At 30.9% G+C, this 18490-nt stretch overlaps 2 protein-coding genes across 2 annotated transcripts; both read left to right on the top strand.

The window, feature by feature from the left end:
• The first annotated feature begins 12 nt into the window (after positions 1–12).
• Positions 13–522, top strand: LOC145098276 (protein CANDIDATE G-PROTEIN COUPLED RECEPTOR 6-like). Its single transcript, XM_079035926.1, has one exon. The coding sequence runs from the start codon at positions 13–15 to the stop codon at positions 520–522; it is 510 nt and encodes a 169-aa protein (XP_078892052.1).
• Positions 523–16258: 15736 nt separating this feature from the next.
• LOC145098275 (protein FAR-RED ELONGATED HYPOCOTYL 3-like) lies at positions 16259–18096 on the top strand. Its single transcript, XM_079035925.1, has 3 exons — positions 16259–16711; positions 16798–17047; positions 17131–18096. The coding sequence occupies exons 1-3, from the start codon at positions 16259–16261 to the stop codon at positions 17916–17918; spliced, it is 1491 nt and encodes a 496-aa protein (XP_078892051.1). The 3' UTR covers positions 17919–18096.
• Positions 18097–18490: the final 394 nt, after the last annotated feature.

Below are 18490 nucleotides of genomic sequence, written 5' to 3'. Positions count from 1 at the left end.
ATATTTCAGTTTATGAGGAATGTGGTTTTGTTCACCATAATCGTGTTGATCGGTGTCGGATGGTGTTTCTGGAGGTGGGTGTTGCCACTACGGGATATGTGGCTTTTGACGCTTGTGATCCTACTTCGGGTTGTGGCTAATGTAACTTATATAGTGGCAGAGGAATCCGGCCTTTATTATGAACATCGGGTGGATTTGGACGACGTTATTTCAGTTATAGATATCACGTGTTGCATCGTTATTTGTTTCTACACTGCTTTGGTGTGTTGCGAGTTCAAATTGGCGAAGGATGCATCAACCTTTCTGAGGTCTTTTAGCTCGCTCAAGGAGACTTCGATTAGGCCGGATGTGTTCCTTGTCTTGGTTTTAGTATACCTTATGTTTATGGCATCAGAGTCTCTTGAAATGACTATTATGACAAAGGAAAGCTTTAGTTTTGTGTTCTCTATGGTGATGTTTTACATGTACAGGCCATCTGTTCTGGAGGATGAGGGAGAAAACTGTAAGAAACTTCTCGTCTAGGATAAGTAGTCAGCTTTAATTAGTTTTCATGGAACAATTCGATGTGTTTAATTTACACTTTTTGTTTTTTAGTTTTAGGTTTGTTCTGTTCTTGACATATAGTATATGACTGGAAGGTTAAAGATTTGGTTGAATTTTAGAAGTTTTAATTAGTCATTAAATCGACCCCTCCCCTTTTTTCATTATTTACTATCTACTATAATAAATGAAGGTTTTTTGCTACATGTCATCTTCTCATTCATTTGGACACATGGTATTTTCTAGAATTTTTAAAATTTTTATTTTTCACTTGTCATTTTATTGTATTTTTTATTTTATTAAATTAAAATTCCACATTTAATGTCTAAGGTAATATATATGTAAAGTATTTATTAGAAAAAGTTTATATATGTAATGTATTCAATACATTAAAGTCTCATTAATTTTAATAATTCAAATTTTTCTCATTTTTCTTATAAATTCAAACTTTTCAAATTATTAAAATTTTATATATTTTTTTTAATTAAACCCATGTAATACGTCTTACACCTAGTTATTTTATTAAATTTGAAATCAATTCCAAATCATTATAGTATTATGCACATTCTAGTATTATGCAGTATGCATGGCTCTGTTCCCTTCTTTCTAAAAACCTTAGAAGTTGCATATCAGCCAATAAGTATAAGCCCTTAAAGTTTCTTGCACTGCACTGACTCATTCTTCCTGTTTCGTCTCCGTCTCGTTCATCCATGGATTTTTTCGCTCCAAGTAAGTAAATTAGGGTTTTCTAATATTGATTAATTAATCTTGCTTTGGAGATGGTGATATATGGTGGTGTTTTTTTGGTGACATATGCACACTTGCACACCGCTCCCCGTTCTTCATTTTCTGTGATTCTCAGTTTTGTTTGAAATTTGAGATCGAGTTTTTTCATTCTACTGAAAGCAACATACCGATAATTAGCGAAGCTAAACAACTGAGCATATTTGTTGGGGTGCAGTCGATAGCTTACGGCCGGATTCTTATGGATGATAGTGATAAAGAAAGGAATTTTAACGGTACTCCTTTCAACCAACGGGTGGGACTCCTTCTCATCGAAAAGATAAGATATCAATGTGAATGATTTAATAAATTATGAGCGGAGATGGAGACGAAGGGTTTGTGATCAAGACGTTGAACAAGTTAGTCGGCGTTTGGAGGAGAGAGGAGAAGGCAGTTATATGACCATCGAAATGAATCGGTGGTAGAAGATCGAGAAGGTGGAAGAAATCAGATGTAGGATACGAATCAAAGAAATAGGCGGTGGAAAAGGAAGATGGCATAAGAGGAGTGGTGGACGAGGCGGTGGGAAAATACAAAAAGCACAAAATAATTGGACCAATAAACAGTATTATAAATATAAATTAATTTAATTTTATTATATTCATCTTCAATGTTATTTCTTATATTTATTAACAAAAAGAATATAGTATGTTTATATTATTATTATTATTGTTGTAATTTATATTTTCTTTATTATTGTCAACATTTGAGAAATGGGAGCATGCAGTTCTATATATATGTATGGAATTAATTCATAATATACTCTTTATCAGATTATAAATAATTTACTATGATAGATGCTTTAATTACTACCATCCAAACTTTCAAAAAGTAAAAGTAAAAAAAAAAAAAAAAAAGGTTATAGGATCAACTTTGAGAAATGGGAGCATGCAACTTATATGTACGGAATTAATTCATAATATACTCTTTATCAAATTATAAATAATTTATTATGATAGATGCCCTATAAATAATTTACTATGATAGATGCCCTAATTACTACCATCTAAATTTTCAAAAAGTCAAAAAGAAAAAAAAAAATTATAGGATCAAACATTTAGGGTCGTGTTAGTATAGTAGATTGCCAACTGAGCAAATATTTATAGTTAAATCCTAACTGATCAAAGTTATCAATTCGATGGGAGTAAATTTACCTTCCATGGGAGTAAATTTACCTTCCATGCACAAACATGCAAAAGACAACATTTGTTGCTCAAGTGTATTTTAATATCTTCATTTGCACATGACAAGTTGAAGACACTACTAGAAAACAAAGGCTTTTGTTATAGAAAAATAGCTACGGAAAATTTCCATAGGAAATAACCTACACAATACCTACGGAATGAGAAACCCTAATTTGGTAACATAATCGCTACAAAATAACTACAGAATAGTTACAGATGAAAATCCGTAGGTATTCGGTTAGTAATTAGCCACACAATTGCTACAGAATAACGACGGAACTAAATTCGTATATATTCTGTAGGTAATTCTCTACAGATTAGCTACGGACTATCGACGGAAAAGATTGACTACATAATAGCTATGAAATAATTTTATATTATTATTATTATTATTATTATTATTATTATTATTATTATTTGAGTCTTACAACTATTTTTTTGATCTTTTTGTTTTTACATATATAAAACACAAACATTTAAAAATAATAATATTTACTATATCATGTATTTGTTTAATGATGTTAATTGTGCATTAAGAACAAACATAGATAACATTTTGTTTATTATGTATATATAGTAATGAATTCTAATGATGCATACGTTTGTATGTGAGTTTATGTTATATTTAACTTGGTTAAAACAAAACCATCAAGATATATTGAAGCTGTGAAAAAACTGAAATGAAAAAAAAAACAACATTGGACTTTTGAAAAATAAAAAAAAAATAAAAAAAGACCGTAGGTAATCTGTAGGTAATACCTACGGATTACCTACCGATTACCTTTGTTTGTAGGTGATCTGTAGGTATTTTACTACAGATTACCTACAGTCTGTTTTTATTTTCTATTTTTCAAGGATCAAATGTCGTTTTTTTTCGTTTTATTTTTTTCCCAACTTAATTATACTTTGATTGCTTTGTTTTAACTGAGTTATACATAGCATAAACTTACATACAAACGTATGCACCATTAGAAACCATTACTCATTTAGAAGTATTTTTTTTAAATCAATGTTATTTTCTAAACATAAATAGAAATAAATACACACATTTACATACATACCATATGTATGTATTATGTTTAGTATATCATGTATTTGTTTAATGATGTTAATTGTAGCTTAAGGACAAATGTAGATAGCTTTTTGTTTATTGTGTATATAGTAATGGTTTCTAATGATACATACGTTTGTTTGTAAGTTTATGTTACGTATTAATTGGTTAAATACAAAGCAAAATATAATTAAGTTGTTAAAAAAACGAAACGAAAAAAACGATATTTGACCTTTGAAATTTGAAAAACAAAAAAATACCGTAGGTAAATACATACGGATTGCCTACACATTACCTTTATCTGTAGGCAATCCGTAGGTATTTACCTACAGATTACCAACGGGTTTTTTTTTTTTTTTTTTTTTTTTTTTTTAATTTTTCAAGGATTAAATGTCGTTTTTTCGTTTTATTTTGTTCACAACTTAATTATACTTTGATTGCTTTGTTTTGACCGATTTATACATAACATAAACCTACATACAAACATATGCACCATTAGAAACCATTACTCATTTAGAACTTTTTTTTAAATCAATGTTATTTTCTAATGGGTTCTAATGATGCATACGTTTGTTTGTAAGTTAATGTTATGTATAAATTGGTTAAAAACAAAACAATCAAAGTATAATTAAGTTTTGAAAAATAAACGAAACAAAAAAAACGATATTTGACCTTTGAAAATTGAAAAACAAAAAAATATCTTAGGTAATTTGTAGGTAAATACCTACGGAATGCCTACAGATTACCTTTTTCTGTAGGCAATCCGTAGGTATTTACCTACAGATTACCTATGGTTTTTTTTTTTATTTTTCAATTTTTCAAAGATTAAATGTCGTTTTTTTCGTTTTATTTTTTTCACAACTTAATTATACTTTGATTGCTTTGTTTTGACCGATTTATACATAACATAAACTTACATACAAACATATGCACCATTAGAAACCATTACTCATTTAGAACTTTTTTTTAACCAATGTTATTTTCTAATGGGTTCTAATGATGCATACGTTTGATTGTAAGTTAATGTTATGCATAAATTGGTTAAAAACAAAGCAATCAAAGTATAATTAACTTGTAAAAAAAAAGCGAAACGAAAGAAACGATATTTGACTTTTGAAAATTGAAAAACAAAAAAATATCGGAGGTAATCTGTAGATAAATACCTACGGATTGCTTACAGATTACCTTTATCTGTAGGCAATCCGTAGGTATTTACCTATAGATTACCTCCGGTCTTTTTTTATTTTTCAATTTTTCAAGGATTAAATGTCGTTTTTTTTCATTTTATTTTGTTCACAACTTAATTATACTTTGATTGCTTTGTTTTGACCGATTTATACATAACATAAACTTACATACAAACATATGCACCATTAGAAACCATTACTCATTTAAAACTTTTTTTTAAATCAATGTTATTTTCTAATGGGTTCTAATGATGCATACGTTTGTTTATAAGTTAATGTTATGTATAAATGGTTAAAAACAAAGCAATCAAAGTAATCACCATTAGAAATCATTACTCATTTAGAACTTTTTTTTTTTAAATCAGTGTTTTTTTCTAATGGGTTCTAATGATGCATACGTTTGTTTGTAAGTTAATGTTGTGTATAAATTGGTTAAAAACAAAGCAATCAAAGTATAATTAAGTTGTGAAAAAAAACGAAACGAAAAAAACGATATTTGACCCTTGAAAATTGAAAAACAAAAAAAATACCGGAGGTATATACCTACAGAATGCCTACAGATTACCTTTATCTGTAGGTAATCCGTAGGTATTACCTACAGATTACCTACGGTCTTTTTTTTATTTTTCAATTTTTCAAGAATTAAATGTCGTTTTTTTCGTTTTATTTTGTTCACAACTTAATTATACTTTGATTGTTTTGTTTTGACCGATTTATACATAACATAAACTTACATACAAACATATGCACCCTTAAGTTGTGAAAAAATAAAACGAAATAAACATATAAATAAGATGCTATAAGTACCATAAATCTGAAAAAATAAAAATAAATAAACAACAAATATATAAAATACAAATAAGTTTCATTTTCCAATTTACCATTATGTAAAAAATGAAAATATATATATATATATATATATATATATATATATATATATATATATATATATATATATATATATATATACCTACCTATTCTAATAAACAAAACCTTTAATGTGCCACATGTCCCCTTTCTACCATTCTAACATGCCACGTGTCATTTTATGAATAATTCTTATTCTTATTAAATTTTGAAATTATTGCATTTTTGGGTTTCTTATAACATTTAAATTTAAATTTAAATTCCATGCTTTTTGAAAACAACAGCAATTCACGTTTGATTTGTTTGGTAAAAAATCCTCTCTTATTTTGACTCTTTTCAAAATTTCAATGAAATCCCAAAAAATCAGCAACTTGAAATTAATATTTTGACTCCATTTATATTTCAATATCATCAACACGTCCTCCACATTCCTTCCCTTTGTCGAGTTTTATTGTGCTTTCTCATCTTCAACAATACTATTTCTGCAGAAGAGACAACATAACAAATTTGGTTAGTTCATCTTCATAAACCAATATTTATAACATTGTTCTGAAATACTTTAACATACTTTCTTTTTTCTAAAAACCTTTCTTTGAAGGTATGTTTTATCTGTTGTGGTTCCTGATTTAAATCAGTAAAAGAAAACATATCTTCTTATCTGCAACTCTTTTTAAGTACATTTGGCCAATATGACAGTTTAGACCAAATTTTTATTTTTTTTCATTAAAAAGATGCTACTCTTTTTGAAAAGTAAATGACTGTTTTATCAAAAATTGAAAGTTCTTTTTGGAAGTAAATGACTCCTTTACCCCTCACCTTACAACACTATTAAAAATAAAGCGAAAACTATGCAGTTGTAATTGTTGTTATATTGTTGTCCATTTTAAATTTTTTTTTTTTTAAATTATAGCAATATACTTTGAAACTATGTTGTTGTGATTATATGCAGAAAGGGTATTTTGGTCCATTTATTAGACTTATATGTTTTAAAAACATTATAACCCATAATGACATCCAGTTGTGATATTAAACAGTAGAAAAATAGGAAAAGGGCATTTTGGTCCATTTATTATGAAACATTGTTATTTTTGTCTTTTTAACTTCATATAAAGTTGCAACTCTTTTTGAAAAGTAAACGAAGTTTTTTTGGAAGTAAATGACTCTTTTACCCCTCACCTTTCAACACTATTAAAAATAACCGAAAACTAAGCAGGTGTAAATGTTGTTATATTGCTGTCCTTTTTTTAATTTTTTTTAAAATTATAGCAATATACTTTGAAACTATGTTGTTGTGATTAATGAAAAAAAACACTTTAAAATATGTAAGTAAGACTATTTTGCTATGATTTTCTAAATTTTGGGTCCAATATGTAATTAATAACTTTCTGTTGGGACTTAAAACTATGTTGTTGTGATTTTGTAAATTTAGGGTCCGATATGTAATTAACAGATTACATAAAGGAATGAAATCAACAATATCCCATATAATCAACAATAATTTTTAATTCTTTAATTTTTTTTACCAAATTTATAGCAATCATAATAGGAATGCAATCATGATCACAATATCATCTTCACATATTCATTGTACCTATAAATCCCAAACCCCTAAATTTTTTTCCAACATTTGTCCTTTCTCTAATTTGTTTCATATCTACTTCTTCATCTGTGTAATTCTGGTAAAGCATCCTTTAAACAACTATGCCGATTTTTTTATGTTTATTATTTTTCCTTATTTTGATTATTTATATCTTCTACTCCTCTTTCAACTTCTTATGTACCATCGTATAAACATATATGTGTATTTATGTTTGTTCCTTTGTGTATGTAATATCTTATAGGCATTCACGTTAAATAAATTAAGTTAAAGTATATGAACAAACATTGATTCGTCTATAACTATAAGCATAGTAGCATATTATGCTCAAGATTTCAATGAAAGCAGTCATGTATCTTTTATGTCAATTGCAGTTTACCTTAATTTTCTATTATGAAATTTTACTTTGTACAGGGACTTTTTCTGTAAATTTATTTAAACAGTGACAATTTTCTGTAAATTTGGTGACTTCCACCATTTTAAAATAGGATGCTATTATGAAATATAGAATTTAGCTTAAAATAGGATGTTATTATGAAATATAGAGAATTTAGCTTATACTTGAGTACAATGCTAAAGAGAAAAAACCAAACAGGACCATTTCTATAATTTATTTCAAACTGATTATTGCAAATCCATTCAAAGTGGTTGAAATAGATCGGCTTCCTAAAACATAACAATATTTACAATTCTGCCCTTTTATATTAGAAAATGACAACTCCACCCTTTTATATTAGAAAATGACAACTATGCCTTTTTATATTTATATTATAAAAATGACAAATATGCCCTTTTAATAGAAAAACTGCAATTGTTTATTTTTTGTTGGCTATATTTTTTATTATGTTTTTTACTATCAAATATAAATTCAAGCTATCATTTAGGTAGAAAATGCAATTCTGCCCTTTTATAATAATAGAAATACTGTCATTTATCAATTTCTGTCGGTTATATATTTTTTGATTATGATTTAGGTACAAAATGATAATTCTGCCCCTTTATATTAGAAATGACAAGTCTGCCCTTTTATATTAGAAAATGACAACTATGCCCTTTTATATTATAAAAATGACAAATATGCCCTTTTATATTGTATTTTTAAAAAGAAAACTGTAAGTTTGATAGTTTTTGATGTCGTGAATGTAACAAAATCATTGTGCATTTCAACAGAAAATGAAGAGAAGATGAAGGTTTTGACACCAAATGTTCAAAAATAATGGTTTTATATGATGAATTGGTAAATCTTGCATATGGTTTTCTTTTGTTTTTCCATTAAGTTATTAAAAATTCATGCAGTTACTTTAAATACTAAGTATACCATTGTACTTTTAACAATATAATTGTTTACTATGCTGGATAGATGGATTTTAATATATTTGTGGAAATGACATACCTTTCATAATATATTCTAAGCTGTTGTTGAATGCAACATACTCTTCAACACTCGACTCAATAACCACCATCATGCTTTATGATTATGGAGATTTGCTGCTACAATAACAAAACATACATTATTGTAAATGTGTTTTTTATATATATAAAAAAAAGTATGAATATACAATGCTATCAAAATATTGAAAAATATATTACAATGTAATTTAACTGTTTCTTTTACTTTTTTGTTCATATACTTTCTAATTGCAATATACTTTCATTACATCTTACAAACACACAAACACATGTTCAAATCAAAGAAAAAAAATCTCGCTATATTGAGCACATTTTACTTTTACTATTTTAATTTGTATTCCTTAAAATATTAATGTTCTTTCAACTGTATGTCTCTTATAGCATTCCACTTTCATATAGATATAATAATTTTTTTTTCAATTCCACTGTCTCCTACACAACATTCCACTTTGCTCAATATGCTTACACACATATAATCAAATAAACAACTATTTCATTTCATACATATAACTTCTCAACCAAAATACCACTAAAATTTTGCCTAATACACTAATTGGTTATTTATCTTAGCAAGCTTACACCAAAACATAACAATTTTCATTCAAATTAAGAAACCTAATTTTACACCCCCATCATATGTTCACTGTTGTAGGCACCAACATTAAAATCTCATTATTTGAAAATAATACATAGATTTAAGAGAACAAGCGAGAATGTATGAATGAAAATGAAATTTCAGAAGCATAACTTTCAGATTTTCACACTTAAACAAGAACAATTCAAGATTCAATTTTGAAATACAATCAAAATTCAAATAATAAATACAGGGAGTACATTGAATCTCATATTCTATAAAAACGAAATTAGTTATTTTACCTCTTCTTCATCATCGCCCAATTTTCATCATTGAAATCCAACAGCCAACATATTCCAAAATTAGACCACAAGGACGCCATTTTTTCTTCATAACTTTAGCAACGGACTGAAATCGCTTTTTAGGTATCTTTCTGCTCTACTAACTATTACGAAATTGGATTTGTATTCCTTTCGATTTTGGATTTCAAACATATTATTTATTCCCGATTATGCTATTAAGAAATTGTGGTAGTGGGGTGGCTACACTGTAAGGCCACTACGAAGTCGATGAAATCTCCGATTACAAGAGATTGGTACTTTGAAATGTAGAAATCGAACACAACAATCGGCCGGAAGAATGAATGTTTTTAGGGTAAACTTATTTAGGGGAAATGTAATTTACAATATATATATATATATATATATATATATATATATATATATATATATATATATATATATATATATATTAGGTATTTTCCGAGGTCCGTGCTAAGCACGGTCCGAGAATGGCTATTGGGTATTTAGAAAGATTAAAGTATATTGGAATGAAGTATTTTGCAATTATTAATAAGCAATCCTTATTCACGTACATTGCTATTATGGGTAACAAAACGAAATTACATTCATGTGACCTTTAAAAATAAAAACATTGTACTGGTAAAGCTATTTTAAAATGTCAACAAAACAAAAACATGAAAGTAAGATGCTAAATGATAAATTATGTTATGTACTGATATTAAATCTCAACTGCTGAAGCTTAGAGGGAGGTAAGAGATCATTACTACAAGTGCCTTTAATAGTGGTGTATGTATGTAATATGGTTGTTGTGCAAAGTTTCCACATATTTGTATACACACATAGAGAAAGATATCTAAAATCTTATAGGAATGGTAAAAAGTCTTCTTTTAGAAATTTGAGTCTATACAGTGTACTAGTCGTTGAAAAGCCTTGAACATGAACACATAAGGGTAATTTGGGTATTTGGTTCATAGTTGTTGAACAAATTGTGTAATAACAAAAAATTGGAATGTTAATGATATAAATGGGTAGATTTTCAACATAAAAGACCTAAATTAGCAAAAGAATATGAAAGTACAATGCTATATTATACAAACAAACGAATGTACATTCCTATTCCCATGAAACTTGAGCTGATCAATTTAACATGTAACTTGACATAATAATCCATATCATAGACGAACACAAAATATGCAATGTAACTGTTAAAAATTCATATTTTATTGGAACAAAAGAATTTCAATTATAAAACAGTGACATGATAATCCATATCATATCTTATGGTCAAGTACACGATTAAGTCTACAACATGGGGAAAATTTGATATGCCAAAAGCTGTAATTTCAAAAAAGAAAACAACAATTTCTCCTATATCTGGTGGGTTGAATGGATATAAATCAATATTTAGATTATATAGCATCATGTTAAGCTCAGGAATCAAAAAAACTACATGCAATATGGAATAAATATGGTCAATTTTAGTTTGGGATACGACGCTAACTTTCATGAACATTGGGAATTATGCTTTTGAAAAGTTAATAACCAAACATAACACAAAAGAACGAGAGAGGAAATGGGATTCTGTACAAGGTACATACACAAATTTGCAGGAAGGTACTAATAAATCACAATGGTTGTGAACCTATATTGAATCAGAATGATGAAGCATGACAAATTTCATGCAATTCGATCCGATAGAGATTGTTCATTACTTTCACAAATAACCCATAATCATTCACAAAAGTTTTAAGACAATTACACACATCAGATGAGAGCATATCATGGTATAATATAGAAGAGAAGCAAGAACGATCTCAAGTAATTAAAATCGAATGAAATTAGTGTTAGTGAAGATGTACCTGTGGGAATGAAAGGTTGGCAGAAGATCACTTTGAATAGGTTGAAGTAAGTTGTTGGTCGTGCCAAATGTCCAGCTTAAAGATCACTTGATCTTTGAGACTCTATGAAATATTTTTTTTTTAATTGCTGTCAAAAATGTGTGTTTTTGGCTGGAGTACATGAAAGTGTGCACATTATATCAGCCTTTCCACATATCACAGAAAAAATACCACAAAATTGATTCGGTTTTCAATAACTTTTTATGTTACCTTAAGTTGGGCATCCATTTCTTCGATTACATAGAACAAATTTCTTGTTAACAATGTAAATGGAGTGGAATGTGACAGTAAACATAGGTAAAGCGGAATGTGACAAGTAATTCATACCTCTGTGGTTAAGAAATCCAATTTGGTGTGGAATAGAAGAAGAGACAATTGCCTTTTCCTAAGTTTTATCATCCAATAGTTCCAATTTTGTTACTCTCCCTCTGCAATGAAAATAAAGAAACATGGATATTTATTGAATTAATGTTATAGCATTTACATTAATAAAAACATAAATCTAATTAACATCTTAAATTATGGACGTTCATGGTAGCAAAACAACTCAACCTATAAGTCTATATACCCAACCATGAAAACCCTAACCCTTAATTGAAAATTGAAAATCATGTAGGGTAGTGCTGAATCCAAATTAAATCGATACAATTTTTTTTTGCCTTTTTTCAACTTTTAATTTGAACAAAAACTGTTGGTTTGCAGTGACACCAAAATCAGAACATTAGAAAATCTGGGGCGGTTTAGGAGAATTGCACGTTTATACTTTAAGATTCAGAAGCAGGTACAACACCGACCTTCATGAAATTGGGCTCTCTGCTTTTTAAAACGGGTGCAAGCAACATGTTGAATTTCTTCATTGATTAAGGGTTATTGGCTATAACCATGATGTTGATTGTGCGTATAGAAGAATGAGAAGAATATTTTGGGCATAAAGTTGTTTAAAAAAAAGACGGAAGGGTAAAGAAATCCATCGATTGGATTAATTGTAACAACTAATTAAACTTGAAAGCAAATTAGGGTTCCTGTGATAATATACCTGTAGAAGGTAACGGAAGAAAGAAAAGTTGAGCCGTTCTTCTTTGATTCCGATTTCCAGATATTTAAGGAAACGTCTTCCACGTGATTGAAAAGATGCAGAATTGAACGTATGTCGAATTGCAAAAGGAAGACCTAATCTGAAAGTCGATTAAATTTCTCGAAGTAGGGAAACATTTTGCAGGTTTTGTTGAACACCGGAAGCAAGTATTAGCAAAATTTGAATCCAAAATTACATACCTGCAAAACCAGAGCGCCTCCCAGCGGGTGTGTGTATCCAATTTATGGGTGTCCTTGTTGAAACGTTGAGTGAAGTGGGCGTATTTGGAAACGTATAAATATTGTAGAAGAGAAAAAGGGTTTATATAGAAAGTGAGGCGTTGAAGGAGAAACGAAAATAATGGGATTGGATCGACGTAATGGTAAGTTGCGTCGTTTGAGGGTTAGAATAGCTTGATTTGGTTTTAGACGGCCTGACATGCAAACCGTCGGAGAGTACATGGACAATTTCAAGAGAAAAGAGAGTAAACTTCGTTCACAATTTTAAGGGATTCAACATCCAAATATTCGGTTATTCCTAAACAGGGATCACAAATCATGAAATTAAAATTAAATGAAATTAGGGTTCATGTAGATGATGAATGTGTAATTATGCATACCGGGAGAAAAAATAGTATATCAGAAGGGACGACATTGAAAGTCTTCACCGTGAAGACTGTTTCAGCGATATTCAGATCGGTTGTTGATTGTCACCAGAAGAACTATATGGTCAATTTCCAAAGATTTCTGAATCAGAATAAACATAAACGAGAAGGGGGCGGCACGAAGTTGCACAAGAGAAAATGGGAAGTGCATCAGTTCATCGAGTGCATGAAAATCACCCATGTTTGCTGAGAAAAACGTTTCGAAGCAACATCTCCCAACATGTGTGACTATCCAAAAGAAAAAAAAAAGAAAAAGAAAATCAGAAATTACACGAAGCCGACACATGACTCTTTTGAATCGACTTTCATGTTCATGATGTCGTTTTACATGAAGCGTACACAAGTTATTTTGAATCGACTTTAATACTCATGGTGTCGTTTAGGAGGTAGATTACGTGGCGAAAAAGAAAACCTGTAAATATGATTCTAGCGGCTGGAGAAAAATAGGGCTTTTATATATATATATATATATATATATATATATATATATATATATATATATATATATATATATATATATATATATATATATATATATATAGGGTGAGGTTCAATAGAGAACTATAATTAACCAAGGAACCAGGGAAATAATCTTTTTTTCAATTTTTAGAATTTATTTTTTATCAAAAAAAAAACTAAAAATACATAAATTCATAAATTTTTATCCTTTTTCCAATGATATAAAATTCAATTTTTTTTTACGTCAAGTTCACAATGTGAATCTTCGAAAATTCACAACGTGAATCCGGATTCACACGGTGAATCCGAAAATATTTTTCACTTTCACAATGTTAATATATTAATTTAGATATTTTTAGATTTTTTTTTCGATAAAGAATAAGCTCTAGAAATTGAAAAAAAAAGATTTGGTTCCTTGAAAAACCATAATTATGGTTCTCTATTGAACTTTTATATATATATGACAAAATTGCAAAAATGGTCCCTGTGGTTTGCATTTTTTCAGGAAAAAAGTCCAAACCATGAGTTTTTTGGTTTTGTGGTCCTTTTGGACTGGTTTGTTTGTGAGAATGGTCCCTATACTTAACACCCGTTAACCCCCTCATGTGCCTTGCACGTGAGGGTATTTTTGTCTTTTTACTTACAGTGTCAACACTTCCTTCTACCTTTTATCCCTCATTTACAATCCCAAACACCCGTCAACTCCCCACCTCCCTCCTTCTTCCTTCTGCTCCATTAAACCTGCAAAAAAAAAGTCGTTATCGAAAGAACCTAATCGAAGCAAAAGGAGACAAGGTCATACTTTAAAGTCGAAATGGTGTACGTAATGTGGCAGATCAGACCAAAAAATGAAGTTGTCGACGTATCATCCTTATATGGTAAGTTGCTCTGTTTTCTTAAACATTCCTATTTTTCATTTTACCCTTGATTTATACTAAAATCCGCCAAATTTTGACTTTGTTATCATGTACAATTTTGACTTGTAGCGGGTGCACCCACATGGTTTAGTATTAAGCTTCAGCATGGTGGGAAGTTTACTAAGTTACCTGACATAAAGTATACTGGAGGTGAAGTGCGTTATGTTGATTATGTGGACATAGATGAGTTTTCTGTACATGAACTTGATGCCATAATGCTTGACCTAGGTTACCCAGACCCACGGATGATTGAATTGAGTGTTGAATCCCCAGTGATATACTACCATTTCAGGATACCCAATGGTGACTTTCAATTTGGTCTTAGAGCTTTAGGGAATGATCAGGATGTTATCAATCTTTCTAAATTTATTCAAAATAACAAGTTGATTGAAGTGTACACAGAACATGGGAAGACAAATCTACTCACATACTTCATGTCTCCAAATGCAAAGGGTAAAGTTGTCATTGAGGAATTACCAGAAAATGATGATCAAGGGGCTAAATATGAGGCTGAAGTTCATGTAGAATCTCCATTGAGAAATATGAACCATGTCAATGATGAACCAATTGGTGAGTACATGTCTTTGATTCTTTTTGGGAGTAAAACTGATGCATTCTCTCCAGAGTATAGAAGGGGTAGAGTTGGGAATTCAAAAAGAGAGGAAGGTTCTTATAGCAAGAGGCTTAATTTAGAGGATATTGATGATTTAAAAGAGAAGGAAAACACTAATGAGGGTGTTAAGGAGGTTCATGAGGCTGCAACTGTTGTTGAAGGATGCTACAATCCATTTACTTCAAATATTGCTAATGTAGGGGATGAGATGATTGGGGTTCATGATAATGACCATATTGATGGATGCTACAACACCCCACCCATTAATGATGATGAACAATATAATGAACTTTTTGACAACCTTATGGAAAATTTAAATGGAAGTGATGAGTATGTTGAAGAGTATGAAGGAGATGTTGAATCTGAAGAGAGTGATGAAGAGTATGAAAAGGATGAAGGTGATGATCATGATGGGAAACAATCAGAAAATGAAGATAAAGTGGATGACATAATGGATGAGGAGAACAATATAGAAGATGTTGATGTGGACATGGCAGACTTCTTTCTAAATGTTGAAAGTGATGTTGAAGGAGCATGTATTAATGATGGTCATGAACCTGAAGATATGGAAGTGATCAACAATGAGGAGTTCGAATCATTGGATGAAGGATCAGACCAAGACAGAGAAAGAAGAGCTCTCATAAGAAATTTGGGAAAAGAAAAAAGGTGCAACCTTGGGTCAGTACATATACAGTCATTCTCAGTGGGGCAAAAGTTTAAAAGTAAAAAAGAATTAAAGGAGTTAATTGATGTGCACGCACTAGAAACAAGAAGGAATCTATTCTTTAAAAAAAATGACAGTCAAAGGCTTAGGGCACAGTGCAGAGGAGTTGTACCTGTCATCAATAAAGGTCAAGTGGGGACTAAACCTACCACTTCAAAAAGCAAGGGCAAAGAAGTAAAGACACAAAAAGAAACATGTGGTTGGTATATACATGCATCTAGGTCAAACCCCGAATCTGATTGGTTTATAAGGACCTTAAACCAAACTCATACATGCTTACAAACAAGAAAACTCAGAGTTGTACTGCTTCTTTAATCTGCAAGAAAATCATAGATCAAGTTGAGGCAGATCTGAAGATTCCTTTGAGAGCCATACAAGATCACTTTCAAAAGACCTACCAGGTGGGTATTTCAATGGATAAGGTGTTTAGGGCAAAAGATATGGCAAGAAAGCATGTAACTGGGGACTACACAAAACAGTTTGAGTTGTTGAGGGACTATGCTCTTGAACTTCAAGCTACAAACCCATACACAACAGTCAAAATAGATGTGTGTCCTAATGGCAACCCTGCATCCCCAACAAGGCAGTTTAGAAGGATTTATGTATGCTTGGGTCCACTGAAAAAAGGTTTCAAAGCATGTCTTCGAGACTTAGTAGGTTTGGATGGTGCCTTCATGAAAGACCCATTCCCTGGTCAGGTTCTTACAGCAGTTGGTCTAGATTCCAACAATGGAATTTATCCCTTAGCCTATGCAATTGTTGAGTCTGAAAACACAGCTAGCTGGAAGTGGTTTTTAGAAAACCTTGGGGATGACTTGGAGCTTGGGAGCAACTCAAACTATACTTTCATAAGTGACAGGCAAAAGGTAAATTAAAACTCATCAATTGATCATTTAGATTGTGTTTTTTTACCAAGAAATTAATTCTAATTATTGTATGTTGAGTCATGTAGGGATTACAAATTGCAGTTGATCAATTGTTTCCCAATGCTGAGCATAGGTATTGTATTAGACATATTCATGACAATATGAGAAAGAAGTGGGGGCAAACTGAGTACAGGGACCATTTATGGAGGTGTGCATCAGCAACCACCATTCCTGAGTTTGAACATTTGATGAAAGAGTTTAGTGAGTATGATAAGGAGGCATGTCAATGGTTGAAGCAAATTCCTCCTGTACATTGGGCAAGGAGTCATTTCTCAGGTAATTGTATATGTTTGCATATGGTAAAGATTATGTGTTTCAGTTATTTATCAGCATTAATTGTATGTTATTGTAATGTGCAGGAAGAGCTGTTTCTGATGTGTTGATTTCAAACATGTGTGAAGTGTTTAATGGGAAGATAGAGAAAGGCAGGGACAAACCTGTAATTTCATGTTTAGAGTTCATTAGGGAGTATCTAATGAAGAGGATATGCAATGTCATGAAGGCAATGAAGAAGGCTAAAGGTCCACTAACACCTACAGCAACAGACATCCTAGATGCAAGGAAAAAAGGTGCTTCACAATATATTGCTAGGTGGAATGGGGCAAACAAGTATCAAGTCACTGCAGCATTGCAAGATCAACATGTGGTGGATGTTAGGAACCAAACCTGTACTTGCAGAAAGTGGGAATTAATGGGAATACCTTGCAGGCATGCAATTGCAACTCTGAATGAAATGAGCAAAGACCCTGAGGCTGAGCTTGACATTTACAAGTGGGTACACAAGGTGTATTGGCTAGAGACATGGCAAAAAGCTTATTCATTTAAGGTGGAACCAATTAAAGGGAGACCCATGTGGCCTAAAAGTAATTGTCTAACAAAGCTAATCCCTCCTCCACATCACACTCAGGTGGGAAGGCCTAAGAAAAAAAGAAGACAAAGTGAGGGTGAAAGGTTAAGCAAAAGGCAGAAGGCAAGTGAAGGTGATGGAGTCAATGAGATGCAAGGAGAAAATTCCCAAGGGCCAAGAAATGATGGAGTGCAGAAGCTATCAAGGAAACATGTTAGTGTTACTTGTAGCAAATGCAAGAATAAAGGACACAACTCTAGGACCTGTAAAGGGCAAGGAGGGAATCAATCTAAGAAGTGATTGTGGTTATTTGTTGTGGTGCAATGACTATTTAGTTTCTTGTTGTTAAAAACTGTTTGTTTTTGAAAACTTTAGTTATGGTTTGATGATGTGGTTATGTATGGTGCACAGACACTTGTATGCTTAACTTGGTAATGGTTTTTGGTTCCACTCATGTGGTTAATGGAATGTTCATTTTGGTAAATTTATGACATGTATTTTGGTAATGTACTTTTGTTACATTTTGGTTCTATTTATGTGCTTATATCTGACAACTGATACACATTTTGAACACAACTGATACACATTTTGGAATTCATTACAAACATGATGAAGTCAAATTACAACAAAATTATACCATTTTTACCCTGCATCACTTGATCAACAAAAATCCCCACATTTGCCTAACCCTCTCCCTTACATAGACCAAGTACTAAAGATAACAATCACAAACATAAACCAACTTGCACATAAATACATCTTCAGCTTGAAACCTTCATCCTTCAATGCATCACACCTTGCCTCCAACATGTTGTTCCTGCTCAAAAGTCCATTGCACTGTTCCTGTAACATGTTGATACTTCTTACCAGCC

This window comes from Lactuca serriola, chromosome 4 (assembly GCF_051521515.1).
Source record: "Lactuca serriola cultivar US96UC23 chromosome 4, Lser_US96UC23_V15, whole genome shotgun sequence".
Classification (NCBI taxonomy): domain Eukaryota; kingdom Viridiplantae; phylum Streptophyta; class Magnoliopsida; order Asterales; family Asteraceae; genus Lactuca; species Lactuca serriola.
Note: the sequence above shows the minus strand (reverse complement) of the source record. Positions and strands in the feature narration are given on the sequence as shown.